The sequence below is a fragment of the Corylus avellana genome, chromosome 9 (genome assembly GCF_965113065.1).
Source record: "Corylus avellana chromosome 9, dhCorAvel1.hap1.2, whole genome shotgun sequence".
NCBI classification, from domain to species: Eukaryota; Viridiplantae; Streptophyta; class Magnoliopsida; order Fagales; family Betulaceae; genus Corylus; species Corylus avellana.
Genome location: NC_142498.1, coordinates 16,367,978 through 16,392,258, shown reverse-complemented (window position 1 = coordinate 16,392,258; position 24,281 = coordinate 16,367,978). Strand labels below are relative to the sequence as shown.

Sequence of the window (24,281 nt, the reverse complement as noted above, 5' to 3'; positions counted from 1 at the left end):
AACAGGAGAATAGCAAAATCAGATAGGAAGTTGTGTTTTGGTTTAACAAGGAAGAAGTGGACATATTGTGATCATACTGGAAACATATATAAATTAATTTGATAAAAGTAATATCAGCATCTTCTTGCTTATAATAATAACATCACGACTCACGAGTCTCACTAGTCAACAAAAGCATCTTCTTGATTATAATATATAATCCTCACCTAATTTTCCACCGAATATTGATCAGCATCTTCTTGCTTATAATATATGTAGACATATAATAGAGAGGTTATCTTATCGACTAAATTTACTCTAAAAACAATGAGTAAATAATTGTTCATTTTGCATGTGGAGACCAACTATTTAACCTCTGGTCATTGGTTTGTGAGTTTTGGATTCCGTTGGTCGGCCAGTGCCCAGTTGTGTTGGACTCCTCCTCGCAAATCACAATAATGTCATTCAACACAAATTCAACGAATAAAAATGCTCTAACATGCGACAAGGAAACGAAACCCTCATGCTGTCCCAAACATCCACCGACATTAATTAAGTGGGAGGTCTACTTTGGAATATTGCTTTTTAGTTTGTTCCAGTTTGTGAGTTTTGGATTCCGTTGGTCGGCCATCTCTTTTTTACCCCCATTAATTTGCCGCGCATGAGGGAGGCAGCTTGGATTACCTCTAATTACAACCTACCGTACTTTACTTAATTAATCAAAATAGGAACAAGCTAGGGCAGGAAAGATTTTTGTTTTTTCATTCATCAAGAAGAAGTAAACATCATTGCTCACTCCATCCATTATCACTAGTAATATCATAAAACTCTTTCATCCAAACCTAATCTTCATACTGAGAAATTGTCGTTTTAATAGCACTAATTAGCGGCAGCTTTTCTTACATTTTCATTAAATTTAAGGAATTAAACTACTTTTTACTTTTCTATTCAAATAAACTACACAATAGTTTTCTTTCAACCTACTATAATAAATGTCAAGCGTCATCTAATATATTGAGTTCCTCAAAAATCAATGATTGGGTTCTTAGGTTAGTAAAAAAATTAATAAATGACTATTAAGAATGTTAAAGAAAACATGTATCTCACATGTTAGAGGCACATGTGCATAACTATGGCAATTTAAATATAATGTCTTTATGTAATTCTTATGTAAAATAACTCTTTAAAAATTAAACGACATAACAACCTCTTCAAGTCAGTAACTAACATAAAGGAACATAAAATGAAAAGACTCAAATTAATGTTATTAAATTAAGTTTATTATTCAAAAAGACCCACGTAGGTGAAGGTGTGCGTCATAAAGATTTAATATTTGATTTTTCAAAAAGTTAGATGAAAAAAAGATAGGAGTTGGGACAAAATAGCAATTCTCAAAAATTAGTAGTTGTGCAATCACAAAAAATACTGAAAATTTCTCAACCTTTTCTTCATTCTTAAGATAAAAGAGACTGTTAAAACAATTTTCGGTTTGGTGAGCCCAAGGGCAGAGTTGTAATGTCGTATGTTGCTTCTCCTCTAACATGCAAGACAAGAATAGGGTTAAGAGAATATGCCCGTGATGTTTCTGGCGGATCTTCCTCCGATATTAAAGTTAGCTTCTTTTTGAGTTCTGTAGAGTGTCTAGCGAGAATGAATCAAGTACCTATCTTCTTGGTGCTCTGGTCCTTTTATAGGTAGACTTGTGGATGTGATGATGATGACCGAGCGAAGGATCTAGATTCCGGGCGTAGCGGGTGGAGGCATTAACAATTTTGTCCCCTAGCCACTACGAGTGATTTGTTACCGCTCTATAGGTTTAAGGCATATCCCTTGACCGGTGCGTAACTGTTCGAGCCATAAGTCATAAGTTTGTGCCCGTGAATAGTGCATAACTGATTGAATGATTAATGCACGTCCGTTACTTGCAGATAGATATGTCAGGCATTCCCGACCATGCTAGTCCCGGATGTGGATCCTCGAGATTACCTAGACTGTGGATAGGCCAGTCTTTTGTAAGGGATTTGGGCCTCTTATGATGGGCTTGTCATGATATTTTGGGCTTCCTTATGTTGCCCTATTTAGGACCCGTGGGCCAGTTCTCTGTGAATATGTGTAACAGAGACAAATATTAATAGTTTTCTTCAAAATCCAGATGCCTCCTTGATGATGAAACTGTTGAAGAGTATCAAATTCTTTGGACATTGAAACAATACTTCAATGGAACACTCTGTTTTAGCTATCTCAGCAGAAGAACGATTAGGACTAAACTATCCATCATGCTCATTCATAGGGTCATAAAGCCGAGAATATGAATATAGCAAACAAAAGAGAAACTCTCTCTCAAGTATTCTTATTCATAAAAATGAACAACAATAACAACTAGGCTAGGCGGTCAAGCCGGTGTTATTGTTCTTAAAAAGAATTTAGGGTTCAACGCTGAAAGTAAGATTACAAAATAGTATTTTTTTTAAATTTCCGTCTGAACGAAGTAGGGTCTCAACATGTCAACAAAGCGTTGGCACATTTATTGGCTCTGACCCGGGTACGTCCAACAATCTGTTTGGACAAGTTTGGACAGCACTCGAAATTTTTTCCTATTTAAAGGCCAACAATTGAAAGAAATTCACCTCCCATTTTGGATGTTCAAGAGCTACAGGGGGCAACTTTGAGAGCTAAACACTTGAGTTTTAAGTGGAAGAGTGAGGATCTAGACGACGAGTGAAGGAGGTCTTGAAGAAGAGAAGCTACACCCTCTTAGAAAGCTATTTTGGCTAAAGTTGTTATGATTTATGCTAAAGCTATTTTGGTTAGTATTGTGAGAGGATTGTGTTGTTGTTGTTGATGGAGATAAGACAAAAATCCAGGTTTTTCCTCAAAGGAAGATTTTGTTACGTAAAAGTTAGTATTTTAGCGTGCATGCTCAGTTGGTTAAAGTTGTGTGGAGTAAAATAAGAAATTTTGATGTGTTAGAGAATGAGTTAGAGTGAATTTTTGAAGTAAAAATGTTGTTGCAGCACTAATTCATCCAAACATCAATGAAGGCCGTCTGGACGAGGCCCAGGTAAGTAGCCTTCAACGAGGTGTGTGAGAAGCTAAATTTGCAAACACTAGATCAAACAACCCTTTTATAAAGCGTATAATAGAAACATACAAAAAACAAAAGAAAATTTCTCTTTGGAGTACTCTTATTGATAAAATTGAACAACAATAACAACTAAGAGCCTGATTGGGATTCCGTTTGAGAAATAGAGCTTTTAAGTCAAAAAGAGCTTCTCTATTTTCACAAATTTTTGTGTTACTCCCAACACCTGAGCACCAATAATGTTGTCAAGGATTGACTTGCAGCACTTTTGTTCCTCGAAAGATCACCATATGGCAACGTTTCTTCTACTTTTTAAGCTGCAACACAAAAAAATGTACATATTAATCTCTAATTCTTTGCGCTCCTAAAACGCAAACAGATCGAATGTGGGAACAACATGTAAACCAAATTTTTGTCGATCGATATTGATTCAGCTCATTAGCCGCTGGTAGCACATGGTTTCTTTATGCAAGTTAAACAACATTATTCATCAAGTTCGAATAGGTGCCACCATCCAAAAAAGAAAAAGGAAAAAAAAAAAATCCCATCAATAGATGAAAAATACCCGTCCTTGATAATCAGGTAGCTCTGCCATTTCATATCTTCCGTTTGCAAAATCTATTAATCTATCATAACTCCCAAGAAAGCAAACAGGGTGGTAGAACTGCAAAGTATATCAGGGGAAAATTCTCCTCCTCCTGTCTTCCTATGTCAATAAGACAAGAAATAAATAACAAGGAACACCATATGTAAAAAGTCAAAAGAATACAATTATTGATACATAGCAACAAGCAAATATGGCCCCCAATTATATCACAAGAAACTAGTCAATCACAAAACATATATATGACAAGAAGTAATCATTGGAAGGCCCTTAAGTTTCAATTACAGATTGTTGAGATGGCATACAATCATCAGGTATAGCCACCATTTGGTCTTAGATGCATAGCAACATTTTTTTTTTCTAACTTTTTTAGGATTCATATTCAAAAAAGTTAAGTCCAGAAGTAAATAAAGGAGCACCCATAGTATGAAAAAAATTAATCCAACTTGTGTCTACTAATTAAACAGTGATCAATAAATTAGGAGATTAAGAAATATTGCCCATTTCATGTATATATAGACGACAGGACAAAGAGATTAAGAAATATTCTCCACCAAAGTCAACCTCTGGAGTTCTACAGTATTAACAACAGCAACCCATCCAGATGCCACAGCATTAGCATTACACTCTATAAGTCTTTCCCTTTAGGAACACATTCTTGCAATATCTACAGTACCACAGGGAACATTTGGAAGAGGCCAGAAATCACTCTGCAAATGGCCAAAATAACAAACATCATAAATGCAACTTACGCAAAATTGAAAAAATGCATAAGCATAAGACAATACACAAAATTTGAAATGTGTTTCCGATTTACTAGATTCAGTTTATAGTTGATAAATGAAAAACCCATGGTAGTATAAACCAAATGGGATTGATGTTGTGCCTTCCCAACAACTACTTTCTAGACTCATTGACTTTAGGTACTGAATAAGAAACCCAAAGATACAGTAAAAGAGAAGAAAAGTGGACAGCAATGATTCTCTATTGAGTTCTCAATAATTTGTGGCGGTGACATGAGAGAGATTCAACTGCTCAGTTTTGGCATAGTGAAGAATTAACCAGTGGGCAGAGCATTCTGTTTTGGAGGAATGTTATGCATACGCCTATGTGCTCACTTTCAAATGCTCACTCTTTGACGTGAATTAAAAATTAAAATTGAATGCTACATGTACTTTCATTTGTTATTTATCCAACTATGATTTTCACGGCCACGTTATGGACTAAGTACTTGAGAATGAAGACTTGGGAGTATGTGTAATAATCATCTTCTGTTTTATCAAAGATAGGAATCAAAGAAACCTAAAACAGAGAGGGTAAAGATATTGATGAATTAGTATGTTGAAAATTTATGTACCTAACTATAAAAGCTGATAATATACCGAAAATTGAGACTCTTCCTGGACTTTTAGCTTATTCAATCTCTGTGAGCAATCTTAGGCCATCCTTTTTTCTTCTTTTCCTCCTTTGCATTGCCACTGTTTCTTCAACAAAGGACATTCCCATATATGAAGAATAGATAGGGAGGCCAGCAACCCCTATTCGACAAAGGATCACCATATGGTAATGCTTCTTCTACTTATTAAGCTGCAACACAAAAAAAAATGTACATATTAATCTCAACTTCTTTGATCTCCCAAACCCCAAACAGAATGTGGGAAAAACTTGTACCTCACCTTGGTCTAATAAAACCAAATTTTGTCCATATTGATTGAGCTTCATCAGCCGTTGGCAGACATGGTTTTGAATGCAAGTAAACAAGGACTGCGTAATCCTACACTAATAGCATTCATCAATTTAGAGTAGGTGCCACCATCCCAAAAAGGAAAAAAAAAAAAAAAAAAAAAGCATCCCATCAGTGGATGAAAATTACCTGAACATGATAATTAGTATTTGTTGCTACAAGAGGGAGCTCTACCACTTCCTACCCAAATATTATTGAACATTTAAGTTGAGACAATTGATTGGCTGCATCATCGCCTTTTTTAACTGCTAACTTACACACGCAACCAGTGGAGCTTGAACTGACGACCTCACCCTCCACCTTGCTACAAAGAGAGGAAGCATCATTTGAGCTAAAGTTCATTGGTAACTAGCTGCATTATCAGGGATGTAATACATGAAAATGCATTGATACTATGTGAGAATATGCATCTGTTGTACCCTGCACAATTAATGATGTACGAGTTATCTCATTGTCGAAACTAACTTCATAAGATTTGGTCTTGCAGATGCTTAATATAATGGAAATCAACTTTTATTTTTTTTACATGTAATAGAAAATCACTTGTATACTAACATAGAAACTAACCATCTGTAACATGAAAAATGGCAACATACTCTCAAAGCAAGTATCTAGTTTCATATGAAGAGGCCAATTCCAATTCAGAACTCACCATCTTATATCAATGTTAGCCTTCTTACAACATTCAGAAGTGCTTCTCAAAACTTTTCATCTCCACGAACTACATAATTTTACAAGCAAAATGAATTCTATTGCAATCTGTGCAAAAAAAACCACTTCTGTTGAAGTGGAACCAAAAAATTTCCCATTCACAAGAACACTTACAATAAATTGAAGTGGAACCAAATATTTACATTAAAAAAAAAAAAAAAAAAGTTATGCAGATGAGCTTTATAGCATACAAACATGATGCAAAAGATACCTTTGCAATTCAGCCTAATGGTAGATTTATTTGAAGAGGAACAACCATGGAATTTCAGACAAACTCTTCTAGCGGTCCAACGAAGCATTCATGACATTACAGAGAATGTTCTCCTTCTCCAGGAAAATATACGTTGCTAAATGTATATTTGCACGGTCCACGTGCACCTCAAACAACACATAATAACCTATAGCCAACATAAAAAATAAGCACAACATAAAAAATAAGCACACATGCAATGATCCACAAACAATCTAATGGGTTTTCTAAAACGATAATCTAAAATAGCATCGAGTACCCACTTCAACTCCTTTGCATTTTACCACTAAAACATAATATCCCTCTACTTTCAATCGCACCTTGCAGCCCGGTTTCTCCAGGGACTCTAGCCTACAATACCAAGAGATGTAATCAATATTCATATATGTATATATGTATGTGTACTACCTATAAAGAAAAGAACAACCATTAAAACAATTACTCACACCTCTTAGTCAATATAAAATGTTACCATCTAAAACCAGCTTCAATTTCTCATTTCAATATTTGATAATTGAAGCTATCAGAAATAGCACTAGCTTCCAATTGGTTCAATGCTGGCTAAATATAAGGAAAACTGCCATTTTTTTACCATAAATCAAGTGAGTCACCTCAACAATGATCAAGCAGTAGCCACAAAAAAATCTTTTTTCTATCGATGATATCATTGATTACCTTTTTCCTTATAGCTGCTTTTAGGATAATAGGTATTGAATGGTAATTCAAAGCCTACACTTCCAAGAAATAATAAATAAAAGATCAATTTTCAAATATATGATTATTGGAGAAATAATAAATATATTTTTTAAAAATGATATATAAATGGGAATAGCAAAAGTAGATAACTAAAATGATGAACTGAATGTAAGTACTTTAAAAAAGAGGGTAGCTAAAGTAGGAAAATGTATTTTTAGCTAAAATATAGAGTAAACTTGGGGAGTTATCTGTGAATGCTAAGGACCTTAACACCAAATTTTTTCATGCACCATCAACTATTACTTATAGAACTAAATTTATTTCATGTATTAAAAATGATGCTGGAATATGAACTTCTCATCCTAAAAATCCCCTCCCTACATGGCTTCCATTCCAAATGGGTTAATTGGATTGAGCAATGCCTTTCCACAGCCTCTTTTTCAATTTTGTTGAATGGGTCTCCTTTTGAGAAATTTGGCCTTAGTAAACCAGAGACCCAAGGTTGTGCTGAAAAGATCGAATCCTTTGTGAGTTTTCTCTTACCTAGCTCCTTTGTGAGTTTTCTCTTCCTTATCCTTTGTTCCCTTTCGGGTTCCCTGGCTCCTTTTTCCCTTGTTCCCCTATTCTTTCTTTTTCAGATCTACAAATTTTCTGGACCCCTTGCTCACAGATATAGGTTTCCCCAACTCCGACATACATCCCCTTTGTGACTCTTGGCTCATCAATTTTCAATTCCTGGAAAAAAAAAAAAAAAAAAAATTCCACTCTCTGTGAGTTTTTCGCTCTGAAGAGCTCCGACCCTTTTCCCTGTCTTCTTTTCTTTTTTGGTTTTCTCGGTCTCCTAGTCGGTGGATGATTCACCCTCTTCGGCCTCAGAGATGCTTTTGTTGGTTGAGGCGGCTGTCCTTCAACCCCCCAACTCTCTATGAGAGATCTTTCTTGGAATTGTCGGGGATTAGCTCGTGCCCCGACTATCCGTACTCTTCAAGCTCTTAACAGGCTTCATCGGCCAGAGGTTATTTTTTTGTCTGAAACGAAGGTACAAGCTCAAAGAATCCAATTTGCTTTAAATCAAATTGGCTTCCCTTTTTGGTTACAAATTCCTCATGTTGGCTCCAAAGGAGGTCTCTGTATAGCTTGGAAGCATGGAGTGCAAATTGAGCCCATTCAGCAAGATTCAAATCATATCTCTTGTCTTGTTTATTCAAATCCGCCACATAGCCCCTGGATGCTTACATGTGTTTATGCACCACATACTTCCCAGAGGCGTAGTGATTTTTGGGATTTCCTTTCAGATTTGGGGAATTCTTTTGGAGGCCCTTGGCTTCTTTTGGGTGATTTCAACTCAATTCTCTCTCCTGCGGAAAAATTCGGTGGGCGTCCGTTCGGATCTCGTTCTCACAAGCATTTTGAAGATTTTGTCCACTCAAATGCTTTGATTGATTTGGGATTTAATGGTAACAAATTTACCTGGAGCAATCATAGGCAAGGTAATGTGAATATTAGGGAGCGTCTGGATAGGGGTTTAGCTAACAAGGATTGGGTGCATCTCTTCCCCAATTCTCTTATCAGCATTATCCCTGCCTCCAACTCTGATCATTGTCCCCTTCTCTTGTCCACGGTTGGCACTTATCAAGATCTTCCAAAGCCTTTCAGGTTTGAGGCTTTTTGGACTAGAGATCATTCCAGCCATGAAGTAGTTGCTAGCGCTTGGTTGATGGAGGTTCCTGGCTCTCCGGCTTTCTCTCTTAGCAGAAAATGGAAAAGCACAAAATCTGCTCTCAAAGAGTGGAACCATCGTCATTTTGGGAGAATTCAATCTTGCATTAAGAAGTTAATGTCTGAAATTAACGTTATTCAGAGCAGCCCTCATTCCGTCTCTAATGCATCTTTAGAGCAGAATCTCCAAGTTGAGCTTCAAGAACAATTGCTAAGAGAAGAAATTTTGTGGAAACAAAAGTCTAGAGAGCTCTGGCTTACCTGCACTGATTTGAATACAAAGTTTTTTCATGCTTCTACTGCTTGTCGAAGAAGGTATAACTCCCTAACTTTCCTTAGAGCTTATGATGGTTCTGTTCTTAATAGCAGGGAAAACATTGGTGCATATATTGTTGATCATTTTTCTAAGTTGTTTACTTCAACTGGTCCTATTCTGGATGATGCTTTGAGTGATCTGTTTAAGCCTATTATCACTGATGAGGAAAATTTTGACTTGTGTAATATTCCGGATGAAAGAGAGATTTATGATGCCATTGTGAATCTAGGGCTTAACAAAGCTCCTGGCCCTGATGGGATGACTGGGTTATTCTACAAATCCTACTGGCCTATTGTTAAAATCTCTGTGATTGCCTCAGTTCAATCTTTCTTTAGAGGGGGTTTTCTTCTGAAAGAATTTAATCATTCTAACATTGCCCTTATTCCAAAGATTGACAACCCTTCTCAGGTTCATCATTATAGGCCTATCAGTCTCATCAATTTCAACTATAAAATTATTTCCAAAATTATTTCCAACAGATTTAAGCCCCTGCTTCATAAGATTATTTCTCCTACTCAATCAGCTTTTCTGAAGGGAAGATCTATTCATGATAATACAGTTTTGGCTCATGAGCTTTTTCATTCCATGAAACAAAAAGTGGGTAATGGTGGCCTCATGGCCTTGAAGTTGGATATGGAAAAGGTTTTCAATTCTATGGAATGGGATTTTCTTATTCGGATCTTAACTCTTTTGGGTTTTAATTCCACCTGGACTCATTGGATCAAGCAATGCATATCCACTACCTCTTTCTTTATTATGATGGATGGGTCCCCGTATGGCAATTTTTCTCCTTCAAGAGGTCTTAGGCAAGGAGATCCTATATCTCCTTTTCTATTTATTCTGGGTTCTGAAGCCCTCTCCAGAATCATCTTCAGAGAGGAGAATTTGGGTAATCTTCATGGCATCAAAATAGCTAGGAGCAGTCCTGTTGTCTCCCATCTTTTATTTGCAGATGACTTGATTATCTTCTCCAAAGCTAACATTTCTGAAGCTAGAGTAATCCAGGAATGTCTTTCCACGTATTCTAGATGGTTTGGGCAGAAGATAAACTATTCCAAGTCTGCTATCTTCTTTAGCAAAAATTGCAAGCCTTCGATTAGAGGCTCTATTAAGAGTATGCTGGATCTTCCTCATATTTCAGCGAAGGCTAAATATCTTGGGATCCCTCTGTTTTTTCATAGAAGCAAGAAGAGATCCTTGGCTGATTTAAAAGACAAGATGTTATCTAAGATTGTTGGTTGGAAATCTAAGTTGTTGTCTCAGGCAGCTAGAACCACTCTCCTTAAATCAGTTGCCAATGCCATTCCTTCTTATATTATGTCTTTGTTCTTGCTGCCCAAGGGTTTTTGTAAATAGCTCAACTCTTTATTAAGGAAATTTTGGTGGGGATTCCCTCAGGATAAGAATCACAATCTTTCCCTTTTGGCTTGGGATAACATTTGCAAACCTAAGGCCTTGGGTGGTTTGGGTATTCGTACTATGGAGACTTTGAACTTATCTCTGCTTGCCAAATTGGGTTGGAAAATTATTACTGAACCTTCTCTTTTGTAGGTGGCTGCTTTGTGTGGGAAATATCTTCGAAGTAGAGTCTCCTTCCTCAATGCTTCTATTAGCCCTTCGGCTTCTTGGTTATGGAAGGGTATTCTAAAGGCAAGGCAAGTTGTGGAATTAGGTGCTTGTTTGGCAGTTTCTTCTGGTCAGGATACCAATATATGGAAGTCTCCCTGGATTCCTTCCATTCAGCTATTCAAGCCTTCTCCTAATCCTAATCTAATGGATCTTCCAGATTTTGAGATTGCTGATTTATTGATTGAAGGTGGAAGGTCTTGGAATGTGTCTCTCTTGGGTGATTTGTTTGACTCTAATTCAGCTCAACACATTCAAAACATTCATTTATCTCAAGAAGTTTTTAGTGATAGGTGGACATGGGCTGCTTCTCCCAAGGGGCTGTTTCTGTTAGGTCAGCTCATGAATTAGTCTCTCAGGATTTGGCTTCCCGTTCTTCTCCTCTCTCTCCTGAAGATTGGTCATGTATTTGGGGTTTGAAGTTGCAGCATAGGTTAAAACATCTTCTTTGGAAGTTGGCGTGGAATATTCTTCCTGTGCGTGCTTCTTTGGCCAGATTTGTTAACTCATTTGATTTGGATCCTTGGTGTTGCCCATTTTGCAAAGGCCCTCAAGAATCTCTCTCTCACATTATGCTTGAGTGCTCCTTTGCTAAGATTTTATGGAGGAGCTCTCCTTGGCCCCTTCTTACTGATGCTTTTAACCTTTTCCCCTTTTCAATTAAAAAAAAAAAATGTTAGAACATATTCTGATATTTATATTATACTAGAAAATATAAATACAAAGTTGGAAGGAAAGCTAATATCAGAGGTACTCGGTAGCCAAGGCCCAAAATGGGCTGCTGCCCATAGGTCCCATTTGTTTTGCGGAATAAATATTTTATTAGAAAAATGAATAGGTATTATTGAGAATAGAAGATGTTAGAATATAATAATTATTCCGATTTTTTAGTTTGGTAAAAACATGTATTGCATAATTGTAATTAAACTAAAATTACTAAAAAGCACGTTTGATTTCTAATTTTTCTAAAACTCAAAAAAAATAAAAAAATAATAATAAAAAATCTAATACTGTAATCATGTTTGTTAACGTCTTTTTTTCGAGTTTTTATTTTTATTTTTTAAGTATTTTTGTGCTTTTAGGAGTGTATTGACTTCGCATATTTTTTATTTATTCATTTGCAATGGGTGGTACAGTATTGTTGCACAAATAATGCTATTTATTATATTGGAATACAATAGATTTAAAAATTAGTCATTAATTTTATTTTTTATTTTTAACAAAAAGGGTAGAAGGGAGCGACCAACTATGGCTATTTTATAAGGACGTTAGACGACGGATTGCAAGTGTTCATTCAAGACCAATTGAGTTATAGCTTGACCTAGCCTCAACCACTTCATTGCGAAGATTCGAACTCATGCTCTGGCATTGCGAAGATTCGAACTCATGTTCTGGCACATGTTTGGACCTCACGGTGATTTTATTGAGACCATTGAACCACCGCCACTGATGATTAAAATTAAGAAAAAAAAAAAAAAAAAAGCCATTAAATTAACATTTGTAAAAACACCTCAAGAATTAAATTTTTGATGCCAAGTTATTTTAGTTATACGATAATAATATAATATTCTACTAATATAAAATCATTATTTGTTTTGTTTCAAAAGCTTAAATTAATAGGAAGAAATATATTTAATCATTTAATCAATACTTTAACACTCCTCCTCACGTGTTCAAACTCCTTTTTAACGGGTGAGACTCAACACGTGAAATATTTAATTAAAATGTGAGTAAATAACAAAATCAAGGTTTGATCTCAGACCTTTAATTTTGAAACCAATTTAAATAATCACTGATCCCAAAAGCTAGGGGTGTTCAAACGGAGTTGTTATAACCGCCCCACCAACCGCTAACCACCGGGCGGTTGCGGTTTTAGGGGTAGGAAAAAGCGTTTAATAACCACTAACCGCCCACCCTTATATATAATAATATAAATATATATTATATATTTTATATTCATAATAATTATAATATAACACCAAAACGACGTCGTTTTGGCCGTGTATGACTGTATGTATGTGAAATAAAATATGATATATGATGTTTTGGGCCAAGTCTTATTCAAAAAATTGCATGGCCCAAAAAATAACATGTTCTTTTCATTTTTTTGGAACACTTCGGCTCAAAACGTTTAAAATAAGCCTAAACAATATGCCCAGTTATGGCCTAAAACACTTAAATAGCCCAAAAGCCCAAAGACTTATATAATACTGCTAGTTATAAAATAAGGATAAATGTAAAATTGGTTCATGTGGTTAGCCTAATTTACAAATCATTCAATGTGATTTAAAAAATAATTTATAAGTTCTTAGGGTAGGCCAAAATAACATTTTACTCCCTGAAATCATTTTCCGTTAAATGACTTAACAGAAATCGTTTCATTGCCACCTCACACCCAATAAAAATAAGACATGTGTTTTTTTATTTATGCTTTAAAAAAATGACAAACAAGCTTTTCCACGTCATTTTGAAGCTTCAGCACACACTCCACGTCAAATTAAATAAACATAATTCCTCTATATTCTCCATGTGCCGCCGTCGTCTTCATCTTCTCCACCGATTCACTATCCATATCATCATCTTCATCTTCCCCATCGATTCTTGCGTCCATCTCTAGGTAAGCTGTTGAGTTTTGTAGCACGACTGAAATCGCCGCTAGAGAATCACCGAAAACGTCACGATGGTAATTAAGCCACCTTTGATCTGTGAGTTACTCTGAGATTTTTGTACATCTATGTTTTTGGAGTAGTGCATTTTTGGCCAGTCTTTCTATGAAAATTCAGATTTGTTTTTGGGTATTGAAGCATCTTCAAAAATTGTTTCTAGTTATCGGAAACAAGCTATCCCTCTCTCTCTCTCTGTCGTTTTTTTTTTTTTTTTTTTTTTTTGTTCTATGGCAAGCACAATTGTGCTGTTTACTGGTAGGCACAATGATGACCATCAGATATCATTTTGGAGTAACATTTGGCACAAAGTACGAATGATGGATACTACAAAAGAGTGTCTTAGGAAATGAAATAAATAAATAAAGGAGGAAAAAATTGGGTGATGGTTGGCAGCCAACTTTTTGTTTTTGTTTTTTTGTGGATCTTCAACTATGAGAATCAGACATGAAAACGACGGCATGGATAGTGAATTAGACATGAAGACGACGGCATGGATAGTGAATCGGTGGGGAAGATGAAGACGACAGCGGCACAGGGAGATATAGCAGGATTATGTTTATTTAATTTGACATGGAGTGTGTGCTGGAACGTCAAAATGACGTGAAAAGGCTTATTTGTCATTTTTTAAAAGCATAAATAAAAAAGAACACGGTATGAGGTGGCAATGAAATGGTTTCTGTTAAGTCATTTAACGGAAAATGAGTTCAGAGAGTAAAATGTTATTTTGGTTTACCTTAGAGACCTATAAATTATTTTTTAAACCACATGAGCCAATCACAAAGAATAATTTTACATTTATTCCTATAAAGTAACTACTAACCTTTTAAACAGTTGTGATTATTAAAAATTGATAATTACCCGAACAATTGCAGTTATTAAAAATTGATAATCGCCCCGGACGGTTGCGGTTACTGCAGCCATACCAAAGGCTTTGGCATCGGTTAATGGATTCCAAGCGACATTGGTCGCACGCGACAGCCCGCTGAGAACAAAGGAAGCCAAAACATTTTGCAGAATACAAACGAAGGCAAAAGCCTAAAAGGTGTTGCAAACTCGAGTCAGAGACGGACCAATCACATGGCCTCCCAAGCCGGAGGTTGCAAGCGCTTGACAGCCGCCATAACCCTAGTCCTCGCCGCAGCTCTCTCCGCCTCCACAGCCCTCTCTCGTAACTCTCTCTTTCTCTCTCTCTGACTCGAACACGCGCGCGCATGTGTTACATGTAGCTTGCCTAATTTTTCTATATTTATGATTCTCAGTCTATTTCTGGAGGAGAAAATCGAGGGGTTTGGAATCCAAGGTACGAGAGCTCGAGAAATCCCTCAAGTCTTCATTGGGCAAGTGTGTTGCTGAGAGGCAAGGTCGTATTCGGGCTCAGCAGGTACTCCACACTGGACATTTCTTCTTTCCACACCACCTCTTTTATTTTTTTGATTATTCCCTTTTATATTTTCAGAGTATTTTGCTTTTCTTGTTACTCTGTCTGTTCCGAGAAGTAATGTAAGAAAAAAGAGCCAATGATTCATTATTAGGTGGGTTTCCATTTTTTTTTCCTTTCTCTCTTTCATACGTGTTTTTGTTTTGTGGGCAGGGAAGAAATGGGATCGTGGGTTTTATTTTTTAAAGGTGAATAAGTTGCGAATTTTGCGAATATTGTTGTACAATATGCTTATGCGTCCTTCAGATTTTCGTGGTTGATATCATGGAGTTTAGGAATTGGAATAATGAAAACTCAAGGCATTTGTTACTGTTTCAACTAAAATAGTGATTGTTTCTAATGTTTCTTTTTTGGGTTCTTTTTGTGTTTGTATTCTCATCGAAGTACGTTTTGTAAGAAAACCACTTGTTGAGACCAATAGTCTACACAAAGTTAAAGCTAGATGACGTTGTCTCATCCTTCTCCTGGGAAGCTTTGCAAGATGCAATTAGTGTCAAATTTTTGTTTATCATAGGTCTACACCAAAGTCATATAAATGAGATCCTTGTTAGCTATTTTTTAAAGGATTCTATAGCTTTCCTGATTGGAAATGTAAATCCTGTAGTTACAAATTCTTTTGCAGCATCTCTTTCATTTCTTTCTTGTTAAACATTTCTATCTTTCTTTGTGTTGTTGATGACCCAGCAATCTCTAACTGTTTTTTATTGTGCTGTTATATCTCATCGTAAGTATTTGTTGGGCTTAATCATGTGTTTTGCTGATTTCTTTTTTATAGGCATTAAGGAAAGCACTAGCACATCCTAATTCTGACAATGTGGAGTCGTCTTCTTATCCCATGGCACCTATTGGTGTCATCCAATCATGCTTCTCAACGAGGTACTCACAATCATCATAATTTAGATAAGCGTTTCTAGCTATAAGAGTTTTATCCTTTTTCCTATAATTGTTTTCTTTCCTGAGATTGCATTTTATGGTATTTGAATTTCTGTCTAAAATGGCATTCAACTATTAAAAGAATATATATTCATTTCAAATGAAAATAACATTTTGTCCCATTAAGGTGTAAGATAAGTAGACACGCTAATTATTCTGTTAGGAAACAAGAAGTTTAGGTGAGTTCTTTTCTCTTTTTACCACCGGAGAATAATTATTGGTGAGAGATTGGAAAATTGGTGGAATTGTTTGGTACAGTTTGAATATATGTAGATTGCTTGTTGACCTTTAGAAGAGTTGATGTAGCGTGGCGTAGTGAGAAGCAAAATCTGCAAGCACAATAATTCACAACCCTTCTATAAATCCTAGAAAATTCTAAGAGTTATAGGAAAACTGAAGAAAAACTCTCTTAAAAGTGTTCTTATTGATGAAATTGAAAAAATAACGTCAACTAGGCGGCTAGGATGTCCTTATTGTGCTTAAATAGGAGTAGGTCTGCAGCCCTAAGAAGTAAAATTACAAAATTGTCCTTTTTTAAAGATCCAAGTTCGATCAATCAAACTCTCGGTTTTTTCTCCTGTGGCATCAGCCACAAGTTCGATTGATTGAACTCTCGGTTTTTCTCCTATGGCATCAGTCATAAGCTTGACTGATCAAAGGTCAAATGAAGGTCGATCGAACTTCCTGAATCAGATTTTCAGACTTCGATTGATGGCTCGTTTGGACTTAGGGTCTGTTTGGCAAAGGCAATGGCCCAGACACTGTTTACCATTGACCGTTGACCGACTGCATCAGATTTTCCAACCTCAAAATGTGTCACCCTTTTTACCATATTGCCCCCTTTTGATCGACTGCATCAGCTTCGCCTTCTTCCTTTCTCTCTCTAAACCCATTCTTCTCCGACTGCATCAGCTTCTCCTTCTTCCTTTCTCTCTCTAAACCATTCTTCTCCGACATCAACTTCTCCTTCTTCCTTTCTCTCTTTAAACCCATTCTTCTCCGACTGCATCAGCTTCTCCTTCTTCCTTTCTCTCTCTAAACCCATTCTTCTTCTTCCTTTCTCTTTCTTGTTTTTATTTTGGTTATTTTTTATGCCTAGGCCGATCAATAGGGGAGTTTAATTGGTTATTTTCTTTTGGTTTGGGAGGAAGGAAGGTGTTGGTTTTCTTGAGAAGTTTGTGGCTTGATTTTTTTTTTTTTTTTTTTTGTGGCTTGAATTTTCTTGGGTTTTTTCTCTACTGACCGCCTGGGTTGGTGTTCTTGAAGATTTGGGTTGTTCTTAAATTGAACCCAGTTTTGAGGTCCAGTTTTTTCTCCACATTCAACATGTTCTTCGTCATGAATTGCAAGAACACCAACCCAGGTGGGTAGAGAGAGAGAAAGGAAGAGGTTTAAGAGAGAAAGATGGGTTTTGAGGAGAAGAGGGAGAAGAAGGTTAGAGAAATTCCGTGAAAATACTCAGTTTGGTTAGAAATTGTCTTGATTACTTCTCAGATTAAACAAAAACAAGAAGAGAAAGGAAGAAGAAGAAAAATGGGTTTAGAGAGAGAAAGGAAGAAGAAGGAGAAGAAGCGTGAGAGAAGGAACCGTTCCATGAAATCACAGCCTTTGTTTTCTTTTTCTTTGTTTTCTATATAATCTCAGCCGTTGGGAGATTAACAGCAAAACTACCGCACCTAAGAAAATAAATGGCTAAAAAAGTAATTTTACAAGGGTCATGTATTGGAAGGCACATAACCAAATGTTAAACAGTATCTAGGCGGGCTCCATTGCGGTTGCCAAACGCCACCTTAGTAAAAGTTAGAGTTGGAAAATTTTTATGAAATACAAAATTATAGGTCTTTGAATCAGCTTTCCAATGCTACTCAACTTTCCTTCATCTGATATCATAATCATAAGATATGACCATTTTACTCTGACTGGTGTACTTGTAAACTGATTTGCATTAAGAGTCCAAGTTGGGTTAGTAGATATGCTACTTGGTTTATCCTGTTTGATTGTAACATTTGAAAGGTGTCATATATATAGCATAAAAATGATATAGGAAATGAATTGTCATCACATTGTTAATCACCCATAAATATAAGGAAATCATATATAGCAGGACAAAATTTCTGTCATTTGCAATTTTTGTTTGTGCCCATTGCTGATGCTTTTCTCTGTTTGCTGCAATTTAGTGTCAGTCATGCTGATAGGAAGTCCCATGTTAGGTCTTCACTTTACTGCCAACAAGCTTAAGATATTTATGATACGAAGCCTGCACATTTTCTCATTGTGAAATTATTGTTTGTTGTTCGTGTTTGGTAAAAGCTTAATGAACATGACCATATAACGATGTATGTCTCTATGCTTCTTTAATATCCAAGAAATTAACTATCAGTTTTTGTTCTTGCAGAAATGGAACACCCAGGCAACCTTTACTTGTACCCCTTGCTAGGGCATGTTTGGTTTTTGATCCTAATCGGGTTCCTCCTGCATCCCTTGAGGGGCTTGGAGAATATTCTCATTGCTGGATTATATATGTCTTTCACCTAAATACAAATATGGAGAAGTTATGGAAGGAACCATCTAAATCGCGGTTCAAGGCGAAGGTATTGAGCACCACTAATTAATATTTTGTTTACCATGGCTCATGCTAATAATTGTTTCTTGTATATCTTTAACTCCTTTAAAAGATTGACTGGATGGATAGGTGAAAGTACCAAGATTGAAAGGTGGAAGGATGGGAGTGTTTGCTACACGATCTCCACATCGACCATGCCCTATTGGGCTCACTGTTGCGAAGGTAAGGAGAAAAGAGGCAAATATTCATGTAGTTTTTTCTAGAGTGAGCGACTTAAATTTAGTCCAGAATGGGAGAATTGAACTTTTTTAAAGTAGGAGAGACTTAAAATCCTGCAGAAATTTGACTTACAACATTTTTACAAAGATTATATTGATTTTTATCAAAGAATGACATGATTAACTAAAATTGTCCAAACAAGCACCTGTCAACTAAATGGTATTCCCGTAGTTAGGGCTATAAATGAATTTATAGAAAGAATGATTAAGTTAATTGAACAGTTTGTGAATTCATTTCAAAAATAAATGAACCGAGTTTAAACAAATTATCTAGATCGAGCTCAGCTCATGTTCAAATCAAAATTAAATGAACAAAGCTTGAACATTTAATACTTGGTTCGATTCGCTTTAATTATAGCCCTACCTGTAGCAATTGGGATTACGGGTTTTTCAGTTTATTAGGGGTAGATGGGATCTGTAATTGGTGAGAAAATCACTTGTTTGATCAAATATGCTACCAATCAACTTTTACCTAATATTTTAGTGTGCATTTGGAGTACGTATGCAAGAAGTTTGAGCTTGATGCAAATGGCTAGAATATCTTCTGCTTTTTATGATTATCAATCAAAAAAATAAAAAAATTCTTTGTATCAATCCTTTATCTGTTTTAGAAATATATTTTGTGGTTGTTTTAACAGCCATGTCAAGAGCATATTATGTTCATGTTTTTGTATCACTTTTTCAATGCTAGTAACAAGAATTCCAGATAAGCCCTTATTAGAAATTAGTAGTTGCGACTCTCATGGAGGCAACATAAGGTCCTAACCCATCTTTGATTTTAATCCTATCATTATCACCCCATTAAATATAAATAAGGGAAAATTTCACTTAACCCCCTTGAATTATCGTCGCTTTTGCAATTACCCTCCTAAACTTCAAAAAATCTCTATTTAGTGTATCTGTTTTTCAATTTTACCATTCAGTTAAATCCTGTCAAAATTCTCAAAATACCCCAATTTTTTTTTTTTTTTTTAAAATGTATAAAAAAATTTCACAGATTCAAACATGGGTATTTTTGAAAACTCCGTTAAATCATGACCAATGCCTGAATCCTTGCAATTTTTTCTTTTTATTTTCCTAAAAAAATGAGAGGTATTTTAGGAATTTTGACTCCCCTCTGTTAGGATTTAATGGAAAATCTTAATGGATAGGTGAAATTGAAAAAACTTGAAAGATGGATACACTAAATTGAAAGTTTTTGAAGTTTAGGAGAGTAATTCCAAAGTTTAGGAGGGTTAAGTGAAGTTTTCCCTATATATAATGTATATATGTATGTATCTCTCTCTCTCTCTCTCTCTCTCTCTATATATATATATATATATATATCCAAGTTACATCCAATACAATTTGATTTCTGTTCCAATTTTAAAGTGAGAAATTTATTCCTTCAAATAAAAGACAAATATGCCACTTAAAAAAGTGGAATATGTTCAGTTTGTTAAAGTTAGACTCTCTGTACTCTAGGTGGAGGCTGTACAAGAAAATATGGTTCTTCTCTCTGGTGTGGATCTGGTTGATGCAACAGTAAGTTTTCATTGCTTTTATTTACTAGCCACACTAGTTTTACTTTATGGGTTTCTTTGCTTCCTGTTTATTTGGTGCAACTTTGAACCATATGCATCTAAGTGTGATGCTGATGATTCAAATCACATTGTCAAACTAATTGTTTGAATTTACCCACAGCCTGTGCTTGATATCAAACCCTATCTACCATACTGTGATGCAGTTGAGGGAGCAAAAGTGCCGAAGTGGGTATCGGTATTTCTCTATTTTTCTTTAAATAATGTAATTCCACATATATGATATTTTTTACTTCTTGCTTGTGAGAGAAAGTGATGTTCAGTCATATGCATGAGCTTTATTAGCATTGATAAGCACAAGCTATAAACCATTGCTATTGTTTTATGGTTCCTGCACTTCATACTCCAAGGTGCATTTGCTTTAATCTGGAGAGTAGAGTTCTTTAAATCTAGTGTACGCAGAAGCACGCCAGTTTAAAATGTGGCTAGTTGTGTAATCCATATTACAGATGCCAAATGTTTGCTGTATCAAAAGTTATGGGTGAGAAACTAATTTAGAAGCGTGAACATTACCTGTCAAAGCTAGTTGTTCCATGAAAATCTGAACATAATTTTTCAAATGTAAAAGAGATAAGTGCACGGTAAAGATGTAACATTAGCTGTTATGATGATGATGATTACTATGATTATTATCACTATATATATTATTATTTTATGCCTAAAACTAAATGCAGATGCAGAATTTGTTTTTGATGATGTTGAACCTCACCAAGGTAGGCCCTTTGGACCACCCCTGAAGAGTAAACCCCGGATACACGACCCCATTCAGATTATATATGAATAGAAGTTCAAAGCATATGAAAAATATGCCCTTGTACAAATCTAAAAGTACATAACAAGAAAAACATATGTATGCAATTGCTGCTTGCTGAGAGTAAAGTGGATATTGTGTTGGGTTTAGATCTAAACCCACGAAGCCTTAGTATCCTTTTCTCAATATTTTGTTTTGAAAATTTTCTCATATTTGCTAGTATTTTACCCTCACTGCTTATACAGTTAGTATCTTTTAATGTGATTTTGTGCGATGGTGGTAATGGAATAAACTGAAAGACCCTGATAAACACCGCACCCCCCCCCCCCCCCCCCCCCCCCCCACACACACACACACATGCTTTTCTCTTTCAGAAATGCTTTTCACTAATTCCTTCTTATTGGTGAATTCTATTTTTGTATTCACAGGACGACAATTTGTTGGCAGTGGCTTCTGTTAGCTTCTCTGAGGGTTTCCCCTCCACTCTTGCTGATTGTTGGGCTACGATAGTAAGTGGTTCAATACTCTACATATTAGACGCATGTCTGATTTTGTTTATTCATTTATTTATTTTTTATTACTTGATAGGATAGTATATATTGTGCTTATTATTATTTTTACCAGTGTAGGGACGCACACACTGCATGACTGACTGCCACAAACAAAATTATGTGAATTAAGATTTCATTTTACTATGCAGCATAAACCAAGTAGCATATGTTACAGAAGAATGTCATGCAAAAAAAAAAAAAAAAAAAAATCAAAATAGGGATTTAAATTGAGGTAGGAATATTTTGATTGAAACCATTTTGCTGACTGCGGCTACCCCAATTTGGTTGGCTCATAGCAGCAGCCACACTCCAATTTGATCGGCTCATAACAGCACCTGCATTTTGATTATGAAGCATGTGTTAAGGCATGCTTTGTTTGGCTAATAGTCCTGATAAAAGTCGTTATATTATGTAAGGCACCATCACAATTCCCGTCCATTAATGTTTCAAATACACAATCAAAAAATGAAAAAAGATTAATACATGAATCTGTCAAGAAGAAAATCAAAATGTAAAAAGTTTTCTACTTGAAAATGATAGGTGATATAGCATTAATTCAATTCAAATAAAATACTTTGTTCTCTTAACTTGGTCTAACTCGAATGAGTTTACTTTTTCTGATTTCTTAGAGCTTTGTAATTCTTTTTCTAATTAGTAGGGGTTTCTTTGTATACATCCTTTGTACATGGGTTGCGCCCCTCTGCGTGTTTGTTAATATACTTATTACTTATCCAAAAAAAGAAAAAAAAAGAAAGTGAAACTTGATGGGGTGGACTCAGGCTCCTTTGAGGGCGGTCTTTTTTGCGTGGTCAGCGGCCCTAGGCAAGATCCTTACCTTGGATTATCTAAGGAAACGGCATGTTATAGTGATGGATAGATGTTGCATGAGTAAGAGGAATGGTGAGTCTGTTGACCATCTTCCTCTTTGCAACCTCACTACATTTCCTACTATTATGACAAGATGCCAGACATGGTCCTCTATAATTTCTTGAAACTACATGAATGTGGATTTGATTGATATTATGTTAGAATGATCAAGAGAATAGGAGAAATCAATTATTCTAGGCTGGAATGATCTTATCTTATGTGGGAATATATCCTCTTGCTGATTGCAGGCCACATAAAACTGATGTTACTATTGTCGTCACTCTTTTCCATCTATGATATCTAGAGTAAGGTTTCCATCTATTGTACACATCTGTGAAAGCAGATGTGCTTTCGTGCTTAATCTTTTTCTACTTTTTGTACTCTAGAATAGTCAGCCGTGGCCTCCCTATTCGTACAATGTTTATGAATTGGTCACTTGAACAGTTATTTGAACTTTTGCTCAGTTGAAAACTATGTGATACATCTCTTGCTGTTATCTAGCAAAAAGCCAAATCATCTATTAGCTTAGTGGTGTGGAGTAATCACGGTGATACCTCAGTAAAAGTGGAGCTCAGGAATTTAGAACTCCTTGATTATTATAGACCTCACTTTGAGACCTTTTATATTGGTTGTAAAAAGAAAAGGAAATGGTCAAAAAAAGAAATGAGAAAAAAATGGTGGTTTAAGTTCATTGACTAGATTCTCATTCAGCCTAGCAATAGTGATTGCTTGCTTTCGAGTTATTTTTTTGTGGCTGTGGGTTGACCTTATGGCTTATATTAGTTCCAGAATTAATACTCTCCCCATCATTTTCCCCTAAATTGTACTATTTACATACCATGCATTCATCTACATTAAACTGCATTGTATCAATGTAGTTTATTTGGCATTTTCTCAGTGATCCTGCAATTGTTTTCCTTATTTCAGGATAAGAAGTCACTCTATTCATCATCAGATGAGCTCCAAAGCTTAATAAAGCAGGTGCTTTCATGGGATATTCGGTCACTGTCTCAGAGAAATCGACCTCATGATTCTGATGTTCAGACAAGAAATGGTGAACAGTTGGGTAATGCTTCTGATTCAGACAGTTGCAAAGATGAAGAAGCTTCTACCCTCAGAGCTGATCCGGCTTCTCTTTCTTTCGGAGATATAATTTATCACCTAAATTTGGAAGGAATGGACGTCTCTTATAGAATCGATTGCCATGGAAATGTCGTCGTTGAGAAAGTCGCAATTTCATCTGGCATCCCAAACACTCGACGAAAACCGCTTCGATTTTGCAATACGGATAGACAAATTTAGTGACTCATGGTGTTTGGACCTAATATTGTGGTTTCAATGCTTAGGGTTCCTAATAACTTTGATTTTCCAAAGTTTCTGTGAAACATTTGGGTTTCCCACCATTTTGTAATGCGATGCAAGACCTGGAAATAGCATTTTGGCTTGGTTATATTATTTGTCATAAACTTGTATTTTCATTTTAACTTCAATTCTTTAGAAGCTGAAACATGGGCACCTTGCAGGTAGGATTCAGTACCTCATATATTTTTTTCCCATTGCATTTGCAAATGGTCATAACCAACTTTTGTGTTGACCTTAAGGTGTAGTTCATTCGATTGGAACCATGCCTCGTGAAGGTTCAAATCCCTCTTCTCCCCCTCCCTTCCCTTGGATGGTCAACAGAAAGAACTTTTGTGTTGGATGATGTTTCATGGCTCCAATGCCTAGAGCTTATAGTTTTAGGTTTACTAGTGGCTCTTTTATTGTTAAATACGAGTCCAACCACATCCTCTCCTACCCATTATCTTTGTTGGGATTCACAATGGTTAGCAATTTGGATCGTTATTGTGCGAGAATTTACTTATAATCTATCATTCAAAAGAAATTTTGAACTGTCTAATAATATACTAGAGCAAGTAGGTTTCAT

General features: G+C 35.8%; 1 protein-coding gene across 1 annotated transcript; it reads left to right on the top strand.

Annotated features, from left to right (window-relative positions):
• The first annotated feature begins 14,307 nt into the window (after window positions 1-14,307).
• Window positions 14,308-23,838, top strand: LOC132189590 (tRNA-thr(GGU) m(6)t(6)A37 methyltransferase). The gene is given in 10 exon segments (XM_059604334.2): window positions 14,308-14,561; window positions 14,653-14,774; window positions 15,607-15,707; window positions 18,160-18,355; window positions 18,457-18,549; window positions 20,070-20,129; window positions 20,289-20,363; window positions 21,365-21,445; window positions 23,282-23,653; window positions 23,656-23,838. Coding segments are annotated over 10 exon segments (1,215 nt in total). The 5' UTR covers window positions 14,308-14,470; the 3' UTR covers window positions 23,680-23,838.
• The last annotated feature ends 443 nt before the right edge of the window (window positions 23,839-24,281 follow it).